This window comes from Echinops telfairi, unplaced genomic scaffold, assembly GCF_000313985.2.
Source record: "Echinops telfairi isolate 266 unplaced genomic scaffold, ASM31398v2 ScPeMD7_28;HRSCAF=97, whole genome shotgun sequence".
NCBI classification, from domain to species: Eukaryota; Metazoa; Chordata; class Mammalia; order Afrosoricida; family Tenrecidae; genus Echinops; species Echinops telfairi.
The window spans coordinates 2,930,810-2,944,617 of record NW_022103925.1 but is presented as its reverse complement, the minus strand read 5'-3'; the positions used below and the strand labels follow the sequence as shown (position 1 = coordinate 2,944,617).

General features: G+C 62.1%; 1 protein-coding gene across 1 annotated transcript in view; it reads left to right on the top strand.

The window, feature by feature from the left end:
• Nucleotides 1-2,031, top strand: part of TACC3 (transforming acidic coiled-coil containing protein 3) — a 10,427-nt gene extending 8,396 nt beyond the window's left edge. The window contains exons 11-15 of the mRNA XM_045289473.1: nucleotides 6-83; nucleotides 599-759; nucleotides 1,404-1,510; nucleotides 1,615-1,735; nucleotides 1,824-2,031. Coding sequence (XP_045145408.1) covers nucleotides 6-83; nucleotides 599-759; nucleotides 1,404-1,510; nucleotides 1,615-1,735; nucleotides 1,824-1,889 — 533 coding nt within the window. The 3' untranslated portion in view covers nucleotides 1,890-2,031. The remainder of the gene's footprint in view (nucleotides 1-5; nucleotides 84-598; nucleotides 760-1,403; nucleotides 1,511-1,614; nucleotides 1,736-1,823) is intronic.
• Nucleotides 2,032-13,808: the final 11,777 nt, after the last annotated feature.

The following is a 13,808-nucleotide window of genomic DNA, read 5'->3' as shown; positions in this document are numbered from 1 at the left end:
CCCAGGTGCTGGAACTCTCGTCTGCCCTTCTCCCCACAGGAAGATCATGGATGAATTTGAAGAGCTTGCCCGCCAGGTGACAGGTGAGTCCCCAGTTTGGCCAAAGCCCGGCGGTGTGGGGCCCTGGGGCAGGGCTCATCTGCTCTGGGCTTCCCGGGGTGGCTGTCCCCCTTCTCCCCGCCCTCAGGAGGTGCCATCTCCCCCCTGCAGCGGTGAGGGGAGCCTGGGAAGAATGGGGCAGTATCCACCCACCAATGCACGTCAAGCCCAGACCAGCCACGTCCAGGCTGGTGGGCATGGAGCCTAAGCAGATAGGCAGCTGCCTGGGGCTGATTGAGCGCAGGTGCTGCTGGGCCCTTTGCCTCCACCCCCAGGAGCACCCAGCCGAGCCTGAGCATAAGCCTCTCGGGCAGCTGTCCCCTGCAGAGCCTCCCTCAGTGCCCACCCTGCCTGCTCGCCTAGGCTCCAGGGTGGAGACAGCTGGGTCCCTGACACCCCTAGCCATCTCAGGGTGCCCGGCGCCCCAGCCCACTTCACAGCCCTGGCTCTGGGCCCCCGGTGACCCAGCGCATGCCCCCATGCTTCTCGCTTCCTGTAGAGGAGGCCAAGAAAGAGAAGGAGCTTGCCGAGGCCAGGATGCAGACGGTCCTGAAAGAGAGGGACCAGCTGACCGCAGACCTGGACTCCATGGAGAAGTCCTTCTCCGACCTCTTCAAGCGGTTGGAGAAGCAGAAGGAGGTCATTGAAGGCTACCACAAGGTGCAACCTTGTTCGGGGACGGGCAGTCTCCCGTGGTCCTCTCTGGTGAAGGTCACCCCATAGGCCCGTGGGGAGGGCAGCCGGTGCTTGGCCCGGAGCAGAAGCCAGGCAGCTGGAGAAGGGTAGAGATGTCCCTGGGAGGAGGCCCAGGCCGCCAGGAGAGGAGAGACTCACCGACGGCATCCAAGCCTCTGGAGGGCCCTCAGGAGTGAGGGGCCCTGTGGGGTGCCTGTGCGTTGTGGTGCTCCGCTCCCCGAGCAGGTGTCTGTGACCCAGCGGGGATGAGTGGGCATGGCCGGAACCCTTGCCCTGCCAACAGGAGGACAGGCCAACGGGGAGCAGAAGCAGGCAGGGCATGAGGGGACCCTGGGGGGAGCTTCCTGGGTGCCACTGGAGCAGTCTGTCCCATAGGTCAAAGGTCAGGGGCCACTCTGAGCCCCAGGTCAGTCACGTGCCTCTGGCGTCCCGTCCCGGGGAGTGGCTGATGGGCTCCCTTGCCAGGCACAGCCGCCCCGTCCTCCGTGGACTGCTGGACTCGGGATGGCCTCAGCACTGGGAGTGCAGTCCTATCAGGCCCCAGGGAGCCGGGAGAGGTTTCCAAGAAGCCCCGGGAGGAGGTCACACCACTGCTCTTGTCTTCGCAGAATGAGGAGTCGCTGAAGCAGTGCGTCCAGGAGTCCATCCTGAGGGTGGACAAGGAGAGTCAGCGGTATCAGGCACTCAAGGCCCACGCCGAGGAGAAGCTCAGCCGGTGAGGAGAAGGGCGGGGTGGGCGGGCGGGCGGCCGGCCTGGGGGTCCAGGCGGCCCAGGGCTCAGCCTCCTCCCTCTGCGTCCATCCATCCGTCCATCCGCAGGGCGAACGAGGAGATCGCCCAGGTACGCAGCAAGGCCCAGGCGGAGGCGCTGGCCTTCCAGGCGAGCCTGCGGAAGGAGCAGATGCGTGTCCACTCGCTGGAGAAGACCATTGAGCAGAAGGTGTGCCCACGGGCCCCACGCCCAGCCTCCAGCCCTGCCTGGGCAGGCCAAGCCCACGCTGAGCCAGCCCTCTCTCTTCCTCCCGCAGACGAGAGAGAATGAGGAGCTCACCAGGATCTGCGACGACCTCATCGCCAAGATGGAGAAGATCTGACCTCTCCCTCCCTCCCCGTCCGTCCGTCCGTCCGTGTCTCTGAGCAGTTCTTCATGTACTTCTTTCTTACTTTCAACTTGTTTCTGAGCTAGATTGTTTCAGAGAAAGACGAAATAAAAGTTCCCTTAGAATGCGCGCTCCAGAGCCGCCTGCGCCTGTGTCTGCTCTAGTGATCATCTGCCCTGACGGCCGCTGCCGCCCTCACCCAGCTCCTCCGGCTTCACGGCCAACCAGGGGCTTCCTGCCCCTGTGGGTCCAGCCACCCTTCAGCCTTCAGCAGGTGCCATGGAGGAGCGAGGACGAGAGGGAGGAGGACAGGCACTGAGCAGACCACCTCCCACCCGCGTGGCCTCACAAGCCAATGGACTGGTGCTTTAATTAACTAACAAAGGAGCCCGGAGTGAGAGGAAGGCCTATGCAGCCAGCCTTTGGTCCGGCGCCCTCCTGGATGCCAGCAGACGGGGCTTGGGGGAGGGTCCGCCGTTGGCAAAGGGCTTGAAGCCTGGGCAAACTCTCCCCCAGAACATGCCGCAGGGCCCTTCCAGTGGGGGCCAGAAAGCTACAGACAGCCATCCAGCTGGCTCTCAGACTGAGTACCTGTTCCTGCCTACCCACCTCCTGAGGATTAGCACGAGCCACCGAGTGGGGCACGCACGCACGGGGAATCCTAGCCTGTGTCCCCGTTCCCTGCTGGGCGAACCCTAACCCTCCACTGCAAGGAGCAAGAAGGCCTGAGGAACCATGGGAAGGCCCGGAAGTGTCTCCTGTCTGGTGTGGAAGAAGCCATAGCCGCTGAGCGGAGACTACTGACGACAAGCCCAGTCTCCACCTGTGAGTGGCTGAGTCAACCGATTCCCGGTCTTACAAAGGGAGGGTCTTGGCTGGGCGGGAATGAGATCCTGAGAGTTGGAAATTGATCCTGATGGAGTGGAGACACTGAACGAGTGATTTCACCTGACCTTCCTAGCCAGGAATGGTCTTGTGACTTCCTCAAATGGATGGGGTGGTACTATGCAAATGAAGTGCTTGTGGCCCGCCAAGGGGATTGGGCAGCTTACTACAAATGCAAATAAGGTATCGTGGAACTCTTGTAGAGGGTCTTGGGTCAGGTGCTCCGCAGCCAGTTCCAGTCCACATCGGTCACTGAAGGAAATGCTGCCCGGTCCCACGCTGTCCCAGACTTGCCTGTTTGAGCCCATGGTTGCCACCACCATGTCAGTCCATCTGGAGAGCTCCCCCACCCCCTTCAACTGTGTGACCAAGCACGGTGTCCTTTTCCAGGGTCTCCACCTGCGTGAGGCAGCGTCCCCAGCAGACGTCGTAGGGAGCCTTCTGGTTGTACTGGTCTCTTCTGGGGCACCCATCTTCTTCCCTGGCACCCCAGTGCAAAGGCAGCAAGTCCATCGGTCTTGACGGGTGGGGCCACACAAGGACGATGTATGCAACCCTAGTGGGGGGACTGGTCCGTTTTGCCACCTGCTGGGACATGCATAGAAGGAGCCGGGGTGTCACTCGGAAGGTTGCAACTGGAAGGACCTGCACAAGAGGCTGCAGGCAACCATGGGTTCGCCGAGCTAAGAGTGCTAACAGTTGTCCAAATAGGCCCTCAGCAGGGCCTGGTGACGGCTAGGTCCCAGCAGGGCCAGGCAGCAGAGGGCAAGGACAAGTGGTTCTGGTTGAGGCAGTGCATCCTGGCTTGTCCCTAGACAGTCATCTGCCACGCTGACAAACGGTGTCACTGTAAGTACGGTCCCTGAGCTCCGTGAGACGCTGCAGAATGAATCGGCACAGGGGAGAGTCCCGAGGGAGGAGTGGATGTTAGAGGTGACCGCGGTGGGCACGGCGGTTTGGAGAAGCTGGGCATTTTGGGGACCCTCTTATACTGGTCTTTGTAAGAGACAGCAGTCCTCCTGGAGCTATGCTTCACGCCAAACCAATTGTATGCTTTTTCTATTGACTGCTGGGGACCAGGGGTACTAAAAGCGGGGCTGTCAGCCTGCCCTGTAATTCCAGGCCTGCCAGACCCCACAGTCAAGTCGGCCAACGCCCAGTTTCTGAGCTGGGCTCCCTGTGTCTCCGCAGAACCTTGTCTGACACGAAGCGCTGGCTAATCCCGGAGCAAGACTGGGGCCACCCAGCCCAGAACACTGTGTCCCGAAAACAAAACTTGGGAACAAAATGTCACAGGCGTTGGGTGGGTCTGAGTCTGCAGTGCCCCTCTTCCCAGTTGGTGGTCAGGCAGCATCCTCGGGGCCAGGCCTGGGCACCCAGCAAGACTGGCCGCATGGACCCGGGTGGGCTGGGACCCTGACAGCTTGGTTCCCCTCCCCAGAGGTGGGCACTCCCCCGTCAGCATCTAAAACTAGGCAGAGGGCACAGGTGGTGCCCCCTCCCAAGTGGCCCCCTTGAAGGTATGTGTGCCTGTGAGTGTGTTCCTTTCCCTCCTCCCCCCCCCCCCCAGGATGCATGGGGCCCTTTTATCGACTGTGGAGCCTGCAGCTAGCCACCGGAAGTCTCAGGAGGTGATGGTGGGCCCCTGAACACAGTAGGTGGAGAGTACTGCCCATGGACCTCTTGGCTCTTGAGTGGCACAGGGCTGGGGCTGGTGGGAGAGTCCAGCAGCAAGGACAGGCTCCTGCAGGACTAGCCAAGCCACATCTCCTGGGCTTCCACCAGGGGTCACTGCAGCCTATAAACCACAGCCCAGGGATGGGACAGAAGGTAGCCTTGGGGGTGAACTCAACTCCCCACCTGCCTGCCCCATGTCAGGGCGCCCACTGGGACCGTGTGACCAAGGAGCAGCCAGGGACAGGGGACTGCTGGCAGTCTGGGATCTCAGGGCTCCTTGTCCCTGTTTTCAGCCTCAGTTGGATGTGAGAGGCCTGAGATTGGGGCCACAGGAAGCAGGGGGACCTAGGTCTGGGCCCAGCCCTTGGTACATTCTGCAGAGCCTACCTGGGGTGAGGGGCCCCAGGCCTGTCTCCCCACAAGGCTACTCCCACACAGAGGCACATGGCAGGTCTGTCCCTGCGGGCACCTTCAGGGTGACACGGGGCCTGGGGTGGAGGATTGTGGGCATGGGAAGGGGCTCAGACTTGTCCCTGCCACCACCCACTGGCTCGCCTCCACTTCCGCAGAAAAATGTTTCTGTCTGACTCACTTCAGGCCCACGTGCCCCAGGCCCAGGAACTAGATATCCAGGGGCAGTCCAGGTGGGTGGAGGCCAGCGGGCCCAGCCTGGGCCGGCGCTGCGTCTTGGCTCCAACCTGTCGGGACAGGGCTTGGACAAGGGAGGGAGAGGAGAACCCTAGCTCCCTGCTGAGCGGCGGGATTGGGGCCCTGAGGACAGGTTCAGGCCAGCCCCGTGCAGACACAGCAGGGCCCTGGGGCCTGGTCCCCAGCTCGCCCTACATATCAGTCAGGGAAGAGTGGGCTACTATGGGCTGGTCACAGCTGCCATCTGCTGAAGCCCACCTCTTCCCCTTACGCCCCACCCTACCTTCGGTTTTTTTGGACAGGGACACACCCTTCCCTCTGGACAGGGATCCTGGTGCCACCCCAATCCTAGGCAGGGATGTCCCCATCCACCTTTATCCCTGGGGCGGGGACCCCCATAGTGGATGGGCATTTTCCAACCTTCACCATTCCAGATAAGAACCTCAGCCAACCTGTGGCAGAAACGGGGTGTCACTACCCAGGAGAGCCTAGGACCTCTGAACCCCTGTCTCAGGCACAGAGAAGGACGATGAGGCCCACGGGATCAGTGGCCAGAGCCAGGGAAGGCATCTATGCTGGGCATGTCCTCAACACAGGGGCCCGGTGGAGGGGACGCTGGGGGCCCTGCATTGTGGGATACAAAGGGCCTTTCCCCAGCTTGCCACCCCCAAATAATGTCAGACCTAGGGTACTGCAACCAATGGTAAATGATTTTCAAGTTATCGCCCTGAAGGCACCAGGCCTCCAGAGCAGTTAGACTACTGTCTGGTCCACCGTGGGTGGGGCTTGCTCTCTGCTGTTAAGGACAGTGGATTGCTTTCCCTGAAGGGCTCAGAATGAATCAAACCAACTCAAGGACGATCAAGGTTAGGCCGCCATCATGAATCTAGCATCTGCCCATCTTGCCACAGGTGTACCCTTAATCCCTCCTCTTCCTATTGCGTGTGTACCCCTAGATCATCCCCCTCTCATTGCTGTATTGCCTATGGTACAACCCCTTCCTGTGACATATGTGGTTACCTGTCATCAGCAGGCTTGCACACCGCCAAAGATATAAGCCTTGGTTAGAAATAGATCGCTCTCTCCTCCTCCCGCACCTCCACGGGGACCATCAAGAGGGGCTGAGGTGAGCATGTGTCTGACTCCTTTATTTTATGCTCTCCTGTGTCTCATTCTCTACGACTTTACTATAATCTTTATATATTATAGCCATACAATTGTACCTGCGGGCCTGTGATGTTGTCAAGGGCTGGCACTGAATCTCTCAGCCAGGTGACTGCAGCCTACCAGCATTCCCCGGGCTCACCTTGCTACAGGCAAGCAGGATTGTGCCCCTTCAGTGCCCTCATCTGGCCACAGGGGCATCAGGGACATGCTGAGCAGCCCCTGTGCCCACAGGCCTCCCACACTCTACAAGATAGCATGCTGGTTCCCAGCATCTTCTAGCCCTGGGCACTCTGAGGGTTCTGTCCTCCGAGGGGCCTCTCTGAGCCCAGCCCGAGTCGGCCCGCAGAAGCTCACAGTGGGGTAGCTGGACGTGTTGGGACAGCCGGCCTGGCCTGGGACCTCGCGGAGGAACAGGCCAGCAGCCCTGGGCTGGTGCCTTTCTCCCTGGACAAAAGGGGCCTTGTGCAGCTGAATGGATGTTTATCCTGGAGCCCGAGTTAGCTCGGGCCACGAGTGCCGGGCGAGGGCCTGGCACTGGCCTTTTGAGGGTAAACATGGCCCACACTTGGCACACCGTGACTCTGGGGTTCTACACCCCCACATTCAGTCAGCTCCTGCAACGGTGGGGGGCAGGAGGGTGGGGATTGCCCCTTGCTGAGCAGGAGACAGGACTTTGAACTGGTTTTTCCCAGTTCCGTCATGACCAACCAACGGAGCGAGACCAGGAAGAATTGGGATTTGCAACCTGTGGGTGCCTAGAACAAAAACCAGAGCAGGGGAATCATGGGTTGACACCCATTGCAAAACCTAATCTCCCAGTTAGACAAGGTAGCAGGCATGTTGCATAGCAGCCGAAGCTCTTGGTCCACACAGTCGGAAACACCGGTGGCCGGCTCGACAGTGGTGCCTGATCACATTGAGTGTGTGGTGCTCTCCACAGTGCGGCCATAGCCCAGTCTCCAGGAGCAGGCTTCTGAATCGGCTTGTCCAGCTCCCCGTTCGGTGATCACCCGAGGCATCCATGTATTTTGGAATTCCAATCCAGCCTGGTTTTCACCTTGTTGGTCGTGACTGAGCTGGCCTGAAAGCCTGGCCTGAGGAGAGAGAATGCACACCGAGGTGGTCAAGGGGGGAGCGGGGAGGAGGGGGGGAGGCGGAGGCGGCTCTGATAAGTCCTCAGCTGACCCCCAGGAAGTTTACCTCCAGGCCTCACCTGCCTGCTCCTCGTCCTGAGGCTGCCACCATCCACATCCTGAGTGGGTGACCCTGGGATCGGAGTTCCTGTGCCCAGGAGCACAACCTGTGCCCTGCTGCCACCTCCACGCCTCCAAGGATCTGTGGGGGCTGCCCGGTCGCTAGCAAGCCAGCTCTTCGCACTGCCACTCACAGCTGCCCACACCCAGATGAACTGAGAGCACCAGGTCGGGAGGTTGCTGTGCAGCCCAGCGAGGGCCCAGAAGGACCCTTCCTGGGCACGATGGGAAGAATGTGGAGGGTGTGCTCACGTGCAGCTTCCCCAGGACCGCCCCACCTACCCACACCAAACCCAGTGTCCTGCCCTCGAGGGGGGTAGACTTGAGAATTCCAAGGAAGTGGCCATGGTCCCCAAGGGGCAGTGGCCCACTGGGCATAGATGGATATCCCCCTACCCACCCCTGGCTCAGCCCATGGCTGCTGGGGCTATGGAAGTTAGGGGAGGCAGATCCTGGCTGAGCCGGTTCTCCTGCGGGACTGTGGGTGGGGGACATGGGCACATGGGCACAGGAGCTGTGTCCTTGTGGGTGGAAGGGCGTGTGGGGCCTGCCCTAGGGGTCCGGGGTCCACACTTGCAGCTGGCTGTTGGGTCATGTGGTCTGCAGAGGGTGCTGTTGGGCAAGGTTGGGCCCCTGCCCCTCCCTGCACACACACACACACACACACACACACAGAGAGCCTCTGGGCAGGACCCTCACCCTTGAAACAAAAGGCCCACCTCACCATCAGGTACTGCCCCACCCAACTGGGGCCGGGGCAGGGTCCTCCCCTCCCTCTCCCTGGCTCGCACCCAGGGGTCCCTAGAGTTTGGGGAGGGGTGGCCCTGAGGAAGAGGCTGGTCGGCCCAGTGGGATTGGGGAGAGCACAGGGCCGTGGGCGGCTGGGCTGGGGGTCTTGGGGAGGGAAGATTCTCAGATGGCCTGTGTGAAGGATGCCATGGGCTCACCTGCCTGGACGGTCAGCCAGACCTCCCACTACTCCTCTCTGGGGCGACTGGGTCGCCCCTTCCACCATCCCCCAATTTATCACGAGTTCTCAGCCTCCTCCCCCCCTGCCCCCGAGACGAGGGCCCCGCTTCCTCAGCCTGCCTAACTTTGTCTCACATCGGCCCCTGGATGGCTAAGAGAGCTGGGGGAGGGAAGAAGAAACGGAGGGGTCTGCAGGTCTGGGAGCCCCCCACACACACAGTGCTCCACTGAGCCCCCTCCATGGCACGGACAGGGGTGGGGGGAGGCTTGCAACAGGACATTTGAATGAATGAAAGATTGTGCCCAAGAGCCCCACCTCTGCCTCTACTCAGCTGCCTGCTGCCCCCGCCTTCCCATCCCACTCATGCTTAGAGGGGGGCCAGTGGGGTGGGCGATGGGCCATTGGAATGAGTGAGTGAGTGAGTGAGTTCTACCCTAATGGGGAGTTGGGGATGGGGGAGCTCAGTACAGTTCTCTTTGGTTGGCTCCTCATCCGTCTGTCTATCCAGCCCCCTCCACTCCCACTCCCCACCCCAGGGGGTCTCGGGGGCTTTGGAGCCCCCTGTACGTGGAGGGGGCGGGGGAAGAGGGCAGACTGCAGAGAAGGGCTGTTGGTGGAGCAGAGACTCTCAGCCCTAAAGGGCCTCAGGCCAGGAAGAAAGGGCTTCTGTGTGGGTGAAGTATGGCCGCCTTGTGTGGGACCGACAGGCGTGGACGCCGCCCGGGACCTGCTGTCTGCCGGCCGCTTGAGCAGGGCCTGCACACCGCCCCCCCAGCCCAGGCATGGGCAGTCTGCGCCAGGGGGTTGCGCCCGCCTGCCGGTCGTTCAGCAGGACCCCACGACAGGGGCCCTAGGCCTGCTGGCCCCAAGGGAGGTGGTCAGAGCTGACCCTCAGGAACTCCCTAGGTAAATTCACTCTAGCCAGAGGCTCCAAGCCCCTGCCTGGGAGGCCTGGGGACAAGGCCTTGGGTGGACCCTCCGGTCGGTCTCTGCAGCTGACTGAAGTCTTGGCCCCTTGACCTGTAGGGATGGAGAGGGGACCAGGGAACCTGGGCAACGCCAGCCTCTGCCCTGGCCCTGTCCGTCCCTCTTCCCCTAGCCCCGTGACTTGGCCCATGCTCTGGGCCTAATTCTGCCCTACTCCCAGGGCTGGGGGTCCACACAGCAGCACCTGCTTAGTAAGACTCCAGGGAAGAAGGTGGTTGTCACTGCTCCCCAGGCCTGGGTGGGGCTCAGGCAGTCCCACAGGGACACCCCCCAGCGCCAGCCTGTGAGGGAGCATCCAGCATCCCATCAGCCAGCACAGGGCGGAGCTCTGGGGCGAAGGCGCTCTCCCACAGCACACAGGCAGACACGCAGGGAGGGCCTTCTCTGTTCCCGGCTCCGTTCCAGGCACTGGGAGTACAGGCCGTTCCAAGCCCTGGTGGAGCTGACCTTCCTGGGTGGGACAGGAACTGGACAACCAAGCAAATATGGACCCCCTTGGCAGTGAGGGGACAGACCAGGAAGGAGGGACGCCCCTGCTGGGGTCTCACTGCTTCTTGTATGAGCCCCCCTCCCCAGCCCCCTCTGGCCTGCTTTCTCAGCTGGACTCTTACCCTCGCCTCCCTGCCCAGTGAGGAAGATCCAGGGTCCCCAGGGTAGAGGAGGGACCAGGGTGCCCTGCTCTGGAAGGGGCCTGACATGCTCACATTCTCAGAGGGAGCAGGTAGCCCCTCCCCGGTGGGCCGGCCCCACACCCTTGGACTCCGTGTTCTGAAAGGGGTTCCGAGACCCGGCTCTTCTAGGCCTGGATGGCGACCTTCCTACCAGACCACCTCCCACAGCCTAACAGGCTGGGGTCACCGCATGGGCACCCTGTGCCAGGCCAGGCGGCCGAGGAGACGGGCACTGGGCGGGTTTGAGGTGGGGGACGCTTGTTGCACAAGCGCCATGCTGGGGAGGCCAAGAGGAATCAGAAACACATGTCCAGCTGGCCCAGCAGCCCAGCGTCCAGCCCCTGGGCGGCTCATCCTCGGAGCCGAGCCAGGACAGTCCGCCTGCCACCCACTGTGGCAGCCAGGGCCACATGGTCAGTGGAGTCTCGGTATCCACTCCCCAGCTTACCTTGCTTACCCCCATGGCCCGGAGGCTCTCACCTTCGCCCGCTGCCTCACAGGAGCCCCAACTTGTAGTGCATCCTCAAGGAAGCCCCACTCCAGTCCCTCCTGGGCACCCTGCATCAACTCCCACCCACTTGGCTGTGGGCATTAGGGCCCAGGCCCTGGGGGAGGAGTGCGGGGAGACTAAGACAGCCAACGCTTGACTCACAGCGACCCTGTAAGACAGGGCATAATGCCCCCTGTGGGTTTTTTATTTTCTGAGACTACTTCTTTATGGGAGTAGAAAGCCTCCTTTTCCCTACAAGGAGAAGCTGGTGGTTTTGAACTGCCAACCTTGCAGTTAGCAGCTTAATGCCTCACCACTATAACACCAAGGCAAACAAACAAACAAAAAACCTCCCTGCCATCAAGTCGGTGCCGGCTCACAGCGACCCTAGAGGACAGGGTAGAACTGCCCCTGTGGGCTTCCAAGACTGACTCGTTATGGGAGTAGACCGCTTCAACTTTCGTTACGGGATAGACAGCCTCAACTGTCTCCTGGGATCTATTAGCTAGCAGCCCATCCCATAACCACAACATCACCACTTATCCTAGACACCAGCAGTCACTGCCGAGTCTGTACCAGCTCTGCAGCTGCCTCCGAGGGGGGCTTTGCGCCCAAACCTCCCCTGCAATGGGTCATTTGTGCTGGCACTGTGGGCCCCAAGCCCCTGGTCACCCTTCCCACCAACCAAGCCATCTGGACACTCCGTGGGGGTACTCTGCAGGGGCTGGGATGTGCCTTCCCTGGGCTGTGAAGGGGGGCTGGGAGCTGGGCACCGGAGGAGCCTGGGTGGGCTCTGCCTGTCTGTGTCCCCAAGCGGGGTCCCCCAGCATCCTGGGGCCCACAGTGGAGGATGTGCAGCTGGGCGGGTGCAGGCGGCCTCACGTGCCCCGACGTGCCCAGGTACCGCTTGCCCCCGGGTACCAATGCGCCTGCCAGGAGCATGAACTCATCCCAATGCCCCCACCCCCGGGCAGGGCAGGGCAGGGTAGGGCAGGGCGTGGAGGCACTGCCACTGCTATGGGACATGCCAAGTCTCACACTCCCTCAGGGGGTCCCAGCCTGCCCTGGTCCCCGTTTCCCCCTGCCACATCGCTTCCCAGGACACGGCAATGGATACTCAGGGGAGGACGGCCAGGCAGATCCTGCAGGTGACCGGAGTGACCAGAGGTCAAGGAGCAAGAGAGGATGAGGGGACTGGACATGTTGTGCTCCGGGCAGGGCGGGCTCTGAAAGGCATGTCAAGCATTCCTGGCCACCAGTGTGGCCACAGGACCCGGGGGACCCCCGGTTGTTAACAGGTTTCTCCTGAGCCCTAGGCAGGACCGCGGGGCATTGAGGGACCAGCCAGGCCGGAAGCCCAGGTGCCTGGGGTGCTAGGAGCCCCTCCCCATGCCCAGCAGCAGGAATGTACCCTGGCCCAGCCCAGGCCTGCCTGGCCCCAGGTGCCCCACCAGCCCAGCCTGGCACGCCCCTTGCCCAGCTGGGGACAGGGCCCAGGTCCTGAGAAGCTTCCTGGAGGAGGGTGCCACACCCAGGGAGGCTGATGGGAGAGGACCCGGGCAGAACCACAGCTCAGACAGGGCGGGCAGGCAGCGGGGGACAAGTGGAGTCTTGGGGGTTCCACCTCCACTCTCTGGTTGTCCCCTCCACTGGCCCAGGCTTTGCACTCCATCCTTCTTCCCACCCAAAGCTGGGCCCCTGACCTCTACCCGTGGGAGGGACCACAGGCCCCTCGACGGAAACCCCGTGGGGGGGATGTCGTTGGGGAAGTAAGGTGATGAGAGGTGACTGGGGGGGTGTCTTTCCAGCACTTTACAAACTGGCCATGATGAGCTGAAGGCAGGGCAAGTGTGCGCAGATGGGCTCAGAGCGGGCACCTGGGCACAGAGTGGGCACCTGGACACACAGCAGGCATCTGGGCACAGAGCGGTCACCTGCCACAGAGAGGGCACCTGGGCACATAGGAGTCACCTGCATACATAGTGGTCACCTGGCACAGAGCAGGCACGTGGGCACACAACAGGCACCTAGGCACACATCAGAAGGAGTCCATACTTCCACAGGGTCCCTCTGGGATCTGGGCAATGTCTCCTGTGGTGGAGGCCAGGCTGCTCAGAGTCTCAGGCAGTGACCCCTGTCCCCTCCCTGAGGGCAGGTGGGAGGAAGGATGGCTCCTGAGTTCAACGGCAGAGCAGTGAGCTGCTTCACGCAGGCGTCTGGCCACCCTCGCCTGGAGCCACCAGTGCCTGCCTGCTCCAGGCCAGCAGGCAGGGGGCGGCCACGCCTTCAAGCTGACAAGGTGATGAGCCAAGGGAACTGTGGTTCGCAGGGAGGGCCAGGAGGGCCAGCTCTTCTGGCTGGGGACAGAGCCAAGAAGCCCCCCAAGGGGGCGAGTCCCAGTCCACCACTCAGTGAGCTAAGCCCGCCCCTGCTGCACTCACCCCTCCCAGCCCACTCCACCCCCACCACCTCTGCTCCCCCGGGTCCCCCATGGCTGCTTCTCGGCCCCTCTGGATCCTGAGGGAGTCTCCTCAGCACTGCAGCCCGAGGTTTTGGGGAGGGAGATGCCTGGGCTCCAGGTGGGGTCGGCTACTGAGGGGAGAAGCACCCTAACCCTCCAGGGCGATACTTGCATTTCTGGCAGGGGAGGGATCCTGGATCCAGAGCTATCTGCGGGGAAGGCCCCCCACAGATGAGGCCAGGAAATAGGATGCTGGTGGGAGGGGCAGAGCTGCATGGAGACTTAGGCCTGCCTACAGGATGCTCCCGCTCCCGCCGCTCAACCGGCAGCCTGTCCCAGGAGCCACGGCAGTGAGTTCTGCCTGGTGTTGGCCATGCCCATGGCTGTGGCCAAGGGCAGAGGTCACCACTGCTCCTCCCAGCTGGGGACAGGGTCACCCAGGGGCAAGGAGGGAGCGGGCCCAGGGAAACCCTGGGGCGCCTAGGATGCCCCTCACTGAGCGCTGTCATGAGCCAAGAAGGTGGATGTTGATGTGTGCCCCCCAGGCCCACCCAAGTGCCCCCCACGGCCGACGTCAGCACGATCCGGTTTCGTCACCAGCCCGAATTCCACCCGGCGGAGGAAGGAGCACGCAAACCCAATATATTTTAATTATATCTTTGAGCACAATCGTTTCCAGATGGGGACCCTGCTGCTCTGCCCGC